Consider the following 8,893-nt stretch of genomic DNA (forward strand, 5'->3'; position numbering starts at 1 on the left):
CTTATATATTTTATATACTAAGTCATTTATAAGGCCGGCCCTAGAGTCTATATTATTTATATATATAAGTCATTTATGGGGCCGGCCCTAAAGCGTGGGAAAAAAAGAAAAAAATACCCATAGTACAGAAAGAGAAGCCAACATGAGTTGTGAATGCAGGAAGAGTACAATCAACCAGATGATCCACTTGAAGCAGAAGACTTTTGTTATTCTGACTTTTTTAGCAGTTTTACTGAGTTGCCAATCAGGTGTAGTGGCTGTATGGGAGTTCACTACTCTCCCAACAGCTTAGTGGCAGTCTTAAGGAAGACTGCCAGACCAAAGAAAATGCCACAACCAAAAAGACAGCTACTAGCAAACCACTGACAAACACACTATGACCAACAGGTTGAGCTCAGCTCGGAAGGTGTTGAACCAACCTCGCTACCCGCAGGCTTACCATAGCATATCCTATCTCCGCCAATTTAATGAAGCACAGACCAGACTGATCCACTTTCACTGTCTCCCCCCAGAACCCACAATAGGAAGAGCAGGGTCATTGAAGCCAGGCTACTCTTCCATATATAAGGCAGGCCCACCCCTCAGCCCACCCCAGGTTCAAATCGCGCAGAGGCGTGAAAAGTGCTGTCCACAATTTCGCGCACTCGGAGTCCGCAGCAAGTCCGCAGATAGTAACTTGGTGGCCCAGTGTGGGTTCAACTCGGTCACAAGACAAATATTATTTCTTTTTTTACACAACAATATATAAGGGAGAGTCTATCACAAAAGAACAAAGAGGAGCAATGTGCAACGCGCCAGTGCCCGCCGTACATTGTCATTCTTTGTCTCGTTTTCGGTCGTGGGCAAAATTACCCTTTTGGGATGCGAAAATGGCAAACCCGGCATGACATGCGAAGTTTTTTCGTATAATATGCCGAGTGTGACATGTGACATTCGAAACGAGTAAAATACTTACTACAGTATGTCAACTAGAGTATTTCAAACCCTACTGTCCATGAATCTTATACTAGCAGACATAAATCTAGGGATCGGCACCGGACCGTACGATACGGCGTACGGTTACGGTACGGTGCCACCGTACCCGTACCCGTACCAGGGTTTTGGGTCTCGGGGTACGGTACGGTCTCTTACGGGACGGAGGCCGTACCAGGCCGTACCGTAGCCCGTCTTACGGCCCGTATACGGGTTACGGTTGATGGCTTGCCGAGACACCTCAGCAAGCCATCAATCAGCCCCATAGACAGGTCGGGCCTGTCGGGCCTGCATCCAGGCCGCCAGACGGGACAATCTGGCGCCGGACCGGCGTTCGGATCATCCTACGGAGCCGGGGCTGAGCCCTCGCGCAAGCCTCCTGTGGCCAACGCACCCACCAGTGCCGCCCCATGACGGCAGGCAGCTGGGAGATCCTCTGGGCCGGGCCGGTCCCGACGCTTTCCCAGCGGCAGGAGATGCTTTTCGCGCAGCAGCGCCGGTGGCTCAATCTGCAGCCGACTTCGGTGTTAGCGTCGGGGCCGGAGGAGAGCGGGGCCGGTGCGCGGCACGGACATGGCTGGAGCTGCGTAGCGGGCGGACGAACTGGGCCGCGACATATGCGTGCGAGGCGGACGACTTGTTCATTGGGCTGCAATAGTACGTGATTTCCTTGGTTAAACCACCAGACTAACGGCCTGTGCTTAGTGTGGGCGTGGACAGCGACACCGACGTGGAAATGATCGCGGCGGAGCTGTACGTCTTCCAGTTGTCCACTGGGCTGCCTCACCCGGCCCGGGCCACGGGGACGACTACGCAGCTGCGCTGTACGATGCTGCGACGACGAACATAGCAGAGATGAACATGTGCGGCGCCATCCAGCGGTCGCCAACTGGTGACCTCCTTGCTGTCGTCGTCGCCATTGCGGGTCCGGGCGGCTCGGTGCCCGTTGCTGACGACGTTGATTACCCAGTTGAGCACGTGCTCGTGCTGGTCAACTGGAAGACGGGCGGCTCGTGGCGGAGCACGTGCCATGCTCCTCTCCCGCAGTCGCATTCCTCCGGGCGGACCTGCTGCTCACGGCGAACGGCCCGGAGAACCAGCTCGGGTGTGGCAGCTGCCAACAGAAAACAGCGACCTCATGCTCGTCGCGGCCCTGGAGCTCCCTGCGCTGTTCGATGGCCTCCTCGCGCACACGTTCAGCTGCCGCCCCACTGTGACCTCCGGCGATCCACTCGGCACCCCTTCGTCATCGGTGCACGTGCAGTTTGCGCCCGACGCCCCGCGATTCCCTGCTGTACATCACGTACCTCGTGACCTCGGGAATCGCTGGACGTGGACGACTACAAGCAGGCGTTTTTCGTCCGCCCACGCGCGCTGTTGGCGATGATCGACCCTCTCGACGACGACGACTATCGGTACCCCGTGGAGGACTGGCTGCCGACTTGTGCGCGCTGGGTCGACCCGCTTCCCTGCCCTGCCCCGTTCCCACGGTATCAGGACCTGCCCCCGCTCACCGACTCTGGCACACACCTCCCGGGCCTCCGCGCGCCGGCCGTGCCGGGCGGGCCGGTGCTGCTCACAATCATCGACACGAGCGCATGGGCGGTCGAGCTCGTGACGCGGGCAGCGCGGGCGGACCCGACCGGGGGCAAGGACGCAGTGTGGCGCAAGCTCGGGATCCGGCCCGGCCTGAGGGCAGATGGCACACTGGGCACGGAGAGCGGCGCGGTGCTGCGGCTCGTGCGGCCGTCCACCGCAGAGACCCCAGTCACGCTTGCCAGCGGGCCAGACGCGTTCCGCGGGTTTATCGGGTACGATGTCGGCCCGGACCCCGACGACCCCGACGACGGCGGCGCGTACATGGTGATGGAACCGCCCCCGCCGCAGACGCAGTCCGCGCTTGCGTATGTAGAGATCACGGCGCCGGCGTACCACTGTGATTTCATGTATGTGAACAGCGCGTGCATTGTTGCAGGTGACTCCGGGTCGGACGCAGTGTTGTATTTCGGCGCTGCGGCTTAGAGTAGTGTCGATAAGGGTAGTCTCGCTAACTTGAAATCTTACAAGAATTCTTAAGTTGACTACAGCTTGAACACTGTTAAACTAGCCCATGAACAACTGATAAGAAGGAAAGTTAGACGACGATTGATATGTGTCGTAAACCCCACAGCACCCTCATCTGGTCAGCTTCAGCCGTGGCCTCGATACAAATTGAACAATCACGACTGGTTGACCCAAGACGGAATGTGTAGTAGTAGTACTAGGGTGCAGGATTGAAATACCAGGACATTCACATCCTGTTTTTAATACCTGGGGCATTTAAAAACCAGTTTCAAAACTGGGATGTATTAAATTGCCGAAAAGGCAATTTTGAGCCCTCGAACTAGTCTTTAACCCCAAAGTCCCCGATATCACCAATTACTGATACTGACCCATTTCAATCAATTCAGCGGGCCTGTGACCCGTGACCGTTTGGCCGAAATGTCCAATTCGGCCGCAGGCCGAATTTCGCGTGACCTATTACCCGATTAGGAAGTTCGGCACGCCGCAGGCGCCGAAAATTTGGAAATCTTCCCGATTAGGACAGTTTGGGACCAAAAGATTTGGCTGTGACCTGTGACCCGCCGAAATATTTCGGCCAAAAAATCCGATGTGACCGTGACCCGCCTAATTGAATGAAATAGGTCAGTATTGTATACCCCTCATTAGTACCTCTAAATATTTAAATTTGCATATTGAGTGAGTTTTCACTCATATTATCCTATCATGGATGACATATTTCCCCCTTTTGAAAGTCTGCACACTAACTTTTCTGTAAGGGTAACCCCAGAGGCCTGAGATCAAGGTCCTAGGCTAGCTAGCAGGAGAGGATCCAAAGAGAAGAAACTCTAAGGGTCCACCTGCTAGGGAGCTGACTCTATACTGCTTGTCCGTAGCTGCCGCTGTCGGGCACAGAAGGCTTGGGCGGCGTTGCAGGAGCCGTAGCTGTAAGTATTTGAAAAAAGTCCCCGGATATAACCAGGGGGTAACGTTTTCACAAGACCCGGATACAACCAGGCCGTGGTTCTGTCCAGCACAAATGCCTATGCTGTCCAACCCTCGGCCTTCGTCGGCATCACTGCTGATCCATCATCATCATCACATGTGTTGATCATCGGGGGGGCCGTTGCTCACCGGCCATACTTCCCACCCATCATCACCCATCTGCCAAGCGCCACCGCGCCCGGTGTCGCTCAGCCGCCATTGATGGCGCATCAATATAACATAAGCACTGTTTGTTGCGCCTGCCCTGCTGCTTCAATGTATATATACTATGAAACTATTTGTATTATCTAGTTAGTTCCTGTGTACTTTAGTCTTGGGAGACATATTTGAAGGGCACAGGTTGCAAGGACAAGCACAATGGGAAAACATGATGCAATATGCAGGTATTAGCACTTAATTCTCAGCTAAATAAATACCAGTGTAGTGTATGAGTAACAGGAGCATGCAAGAAAACTTAGGAACAGGTGGGACTAGGCATTGAGTGTGTATTGATGCAGGATAACACGGTCACATGATCTGTATTCCAAGCGTGTTTCTACCTGGATATGGGGGACTTATCACTACTAAGAGGTATTAATGTGCATATGAATGTATTTAAAAAGGGATTGTCCAGTTTGCTTGGCCCATAGCAGACTAGACCTTCCAGTGGCCTGTATAATATTCTGTTTATTCTCCCCTTGTATAGACTGGAAGGATGACTCTTTATACCTTAGGAATGACATGAGGTGGAGAGGACTGCATAGTACTTCATCTCAAACTCAAATTTGATCCTAAATACTAGTCATGAGGCTGCAGGGACAGCATACTATGTCCTCCTGATGGTTCATCAAAATATTTCTCTTTCCTTCATTTTGGCTAGCCATGGTCCAAATTTGTGTTGGGAGACCAGAGTCAGCTGTTCCTGTCCATAGAAGCCCAAGGCAATGAAATTTATCAGTAGGACATAAATTGTAGCAAGTGAAAAGTGTCGGGACATACATGTTTTTGAACTTCTTGCCTCCTTTTCACAACCTTGCAAATTACTTCTTCCTTCTTGCCTGTAAAAATCCAGGAAAAATCAGTGAGCATCCAAGCATAGTCACTAACAAGCAGTACTTATTTCCGGGATAATTGGGCCAACGGGAATGTCATTACAGTCGATGTAGTGCCTCCCACTTTCGGAGGCGAGTTCGCGACCTTTTGAGGCGAGTTCGCGACCACCCTTCAGTGTTGATTTCCGCGGTCCGAACACCGTCAATCACAGATGCGGCATTAATCTGACATTGACAGCTATTCAAATGTGGTCTAATGTCAACATGTACTCGACAGATCCCCCATTTCCCTGTTCTCCGGCCATGTCCGACTGCTTCCCCCCAGCCCGGAGCCAGCGCAAGGGCAGCCACAGCAGCCAGCAAATGGTTGGGTGCGGACGGGAGGGCGGCACCGCAGCGCGGGTTTGAATTCAATGGAGATCATGCTTGGGTGGCGAGCATGGAAGACTACCTGGGAATGCCGAGTGGGTGGTGAGCCGTGGTGAGCAAGTGGTGTCGGCGCGGTCCGCGCATGGCATCAACGCGCGCGGTAGGGTGACGCAAGTGTGTAGCTGTGTCATGGGCACCGCAAACCGGGAAGCGGGACGGCGGGGCCGCGGGACGGTGGGGCGGTGGGGCGGCGGGCGTGCCAAAGACCACTGACGAGCGTCGAGCTCATAACGCTGAGCAGAGTGGGAGAACGGGTGGCGCGGCAGGCGCTGCAATGATCACCGCAGCCAGCTGCAGCCCAGGGCCCAGCCGGAGGAGGGTCGGGCAGATGGCCTGCTTCTGAGGGAGCTGGCCATGCTCGCGATATGGAGCGCTGAGGAAGCTGTGAGGGAGGGCAGAGGCGGGAATCAAGAATGGGGTGGCGAAGAGGGCGCCGGCACCATTGCCAAGGCCCCCGGGTTCGCGTATACGTAGTCGGGGCGAGCGGGCGGGAGTACGAGTCATGTGCAACACGTAAGCGCGCCCAAGCGCCGAACCAGCTGTTATGCTGCTTATAACCAGAACAACCGGCGCCTGGTTAGAACCAGCTGTTTGCGACAGCGACGGCGTGTCTGCGCACCACCCATCATCCGTGATGGTTGTGTCATTCGCCAGATGGCCGACGGTCGCCTGATGATGGTGCTGGTGATGCAGATCAGCTGCGTCGCGTGGGTGCCTGGCGACGCCAAGTGGATACAACCGGCGCCTGGTTGTATCCGGGTTCTGTGAAATCGTTACCCCCTGGATACAACCAGGACATTTTCCAAAGGTGTCCAGCCACGGGTGGTTGCAGGCAAGGTCCCAGGGCGACCGTTGGGAGGGCGTTGACAGATCAGTAATTGTGCGGGCGAGATGGAGGGCTGGACCGGAATCGAGACCAGAATCGGAATCATCTCCAAGGGGTCGAAAGGGACATTTTCCCACACCCTTGCTGTTTCAAAACAAGTGTTTTTGCCTGAAGAATTCAAAACAGTGTTTCGAAACAGCTGTTTTGAAACAGGGATTCAATCCAGAGTCAAATCCTGCACCCTAAGTGTACATGTATAAGAATTTGTAATTTTGGTAACATTTGAGCAAACTACTCCATTTGGTTGACCCTCGACTGATGAGGATACATCCCTGAGAAAATGACTGAATAAGAAGATTGGTGACTATCTACAAGCTCGTCTCCGATCCAAGAATCTTCGAGAAATATTTCCCCACGCCCGCCACCGCCTCCTTTACGCTCCCACCCTCCACCGCGCCGACGACCCCATCAGGACGCACAACTACAAGTGCCGTCTCGCCCTCTGCAATGCCATAGGTGGCGTATGCATGGCCCCGTGTGTCCTGGAGCACCACATCTGCGCGGCCGACCTTCTCAAGCGCGACGCCTGTTGGAAGAATATGCACCACCTTGGTCGTCCCAGCCCGGCAGGCGAAGCTCTCCAAGAGCATCGGCGCTGACAAGAGCGTCACCGAACAGCAAGATGGTATGCTTGCTCAGGTCAAACACCGCAAACAAGCTTGTCTCCTTCTCGCCCTCGCCTGCCAGTCCCGGCGCTTCCGGTGCGCGGTAGCCTGGCAGCGCGCCGATGTCCGTCAGACTCGCCGTATACGCCGGGGCCAGGCCTTTGTCCGCATCATCGTTTTCCGCAATGATTGAGCTCCCGCAATAGTTGACACCCAGCATCGAGAGCTCCGCATGCTTACGGCGGCCGCCCGCAGTAGCGCTTTCCGCGGCGTCCGAATTGGGCTGCTGCCGCATCTACAGATAGGCCACTTGAGTATGCAAGCAATACCCTAGGAGTAGACACACCTTGTGTGTGGTATTGTGCAATAACGTAGTCAGCTTGAGCATCTGCGCAATGACACGGAGGCGCTCTTCGGCATAGGTGTCGAGCAACGAGTCCGGCGCAAGGTTTTTGATGACCAGCGCGAGCTTCCATGCGAGATTTGCCGAGTCTTGGACACTGGAGTTGAGGCCTTGGCCACCAGCAGGGCTGTGACAGTGCGCTGCATCTATATAGCATATTAAAAAAAAGTAGACAACAAGCAACAGAAATAGCTCACCGCCTACGACAAACACCCGCCCGACGCGCATCTCGTCGACCATTCGGATGTTGGCGCGGTAATGCGAAAGCCACAACGCGGATCCGAACGAAATGTCCGTGCGCTGGGTAATGTCATAGAACATCTTGACAAACTCGTCGCGCGTGAAAGGGCCAGAAAGCGGTCCCGAAGCGCTGGGAAGGCACGCAAAGGTATACACGTTTGAGGTAGGCGTGGTGCCGCGAAGGACTATCGTCTGTCGCGGGTCGGCCCACATGTGCCACAACTACAACAACAACAAATGAGGATGAGAAACAGAAGAATGAGAGCCATAGACATACGCCGGGTGTAACCCCTTCGATCTCGATGTCACCGAGGAACATCTCCTGCTCCTCGTGTGTCTCACCGAGGAAGCTCAGTCCGAGGCCCTTGCGCACGACACTGTGAGCGCCGTCCGCCCCGACCAGCCACGCCACTTCTGCCGTTTCGGCGTCGCCACCTGCGCGCTTCAGCGTCATGCGGACAAAGTCGGGCTGCTGCTCGAAGCTGGCCAACTCGACGCCCGAGCTCGACAGTGCAGCCCAGTGCAGCAAGAGCCTCACGGAGCACGGCCTCGTGCGCGTCTTGTGGGATGTTCATCGTGTTGGGCTATAATATCAATGAATAAACAGCTTAAAACTGAAGGAGAAGCATCACATAGGGCATGGAGGGTGTCGCATCCACCAGCGGGGTCAAGCGGAACTCCTTCATCGGCGTGGTGTTCTCCTTGCCTGGCTTGTACAGTGCGATATTCGGTATGTCGCCGCCGCACGCAATGATCTTGTCGTACAGCCCGAGCTGCGCGTAGAGTTCGAGCGTGCGAGACTGCGGTTGTTGCTTAGAAGTGCGAGAAAACTGAGAGAAGCAGCGCACCTGGACGCCAGCCCCCGCGGCTGCCAACGCGGTGGGTCTGCTCCTTGTCGATAATGCGCACGGAAATGCCACTGCGCAGTAAGAGAAGCGCAAGCACGAGGCCAGCGGGGCCCGCACCGGCCTGGAGAGTGGAGACCGTCAAACGTCGAGCAAGAAGGTTCAAGGGACGGTGAAAACGCACAATGAGCACAGTAAATTTGTTTGCAGTCGACATTGTTCTTCTTCAAGTTGCTGTTGGGATATAGCTTTCGATGGTTTGATGTCCCTCTGCACTCCAAAGGGCCTATATATACCCTCTCGTCTGCAGCCCAGCCCAGAAGTCGCTTCGCCTTCAGACACCCCCGGGCCCGCTTGCCAGTGTCGATCCCAGGCGTATACGCACGACCTGGCATGCATGGCCGCAGCGACGCCGTTGCCCATCCACGCCCGCCCAG

General features: G+C 55.1%; 1 protein-coding gene across 1 annotated transcript; it reads right to left on the minus strand.

Annotated features, from left to right (window-relative positions):
* Positions 1 to 6,671: 6,671 nt before the first annotated feature.
* On the minus strand, positions 6,672 to 8,673 carry MIND_00299700 (FAD-binding-3 domain-containing protein; the record flags this gene model as incomplete). The annotated part of the gene is made up of 9 exons (XM_037359859.1): positions 6,672 to 6,939; positions 6,980 to 7,263; positions 7,315 to 7,517; positions 7,569 to 7,833; positions 7,889 to 8,046; positions 8,108 to 8,195; positions 8,244 to 8,411; positions 8,460 to 8,530; positions 8,577 to 8,673. 9 exons carry the CDS (start codon positions 8,671 to 8,673, stop codon positions 6,672 to 6,674), a joined length of 1,602 nt encoding a protein of 533 aa, XP_037222744.1.
* Positions 8,674 to 8,893: the final 220 nt, after the last annotated feature.

This window comes from Mycena indigotica (genome assembly GCF_014461135.1).
Source record: "Mycena indigotica strain 171206Taipei chromosome Unknown Mind.scaff0003, whole genome shotgun sequence".
In the NCBI taxonomy this organism is placed as follows: domain Eukaryota; kingdom Fungi; phylum Basidiomycota; class Agaricomycetes; order Agaricales; family Mycenaceae; genus Mycena; species Mycena indigotica.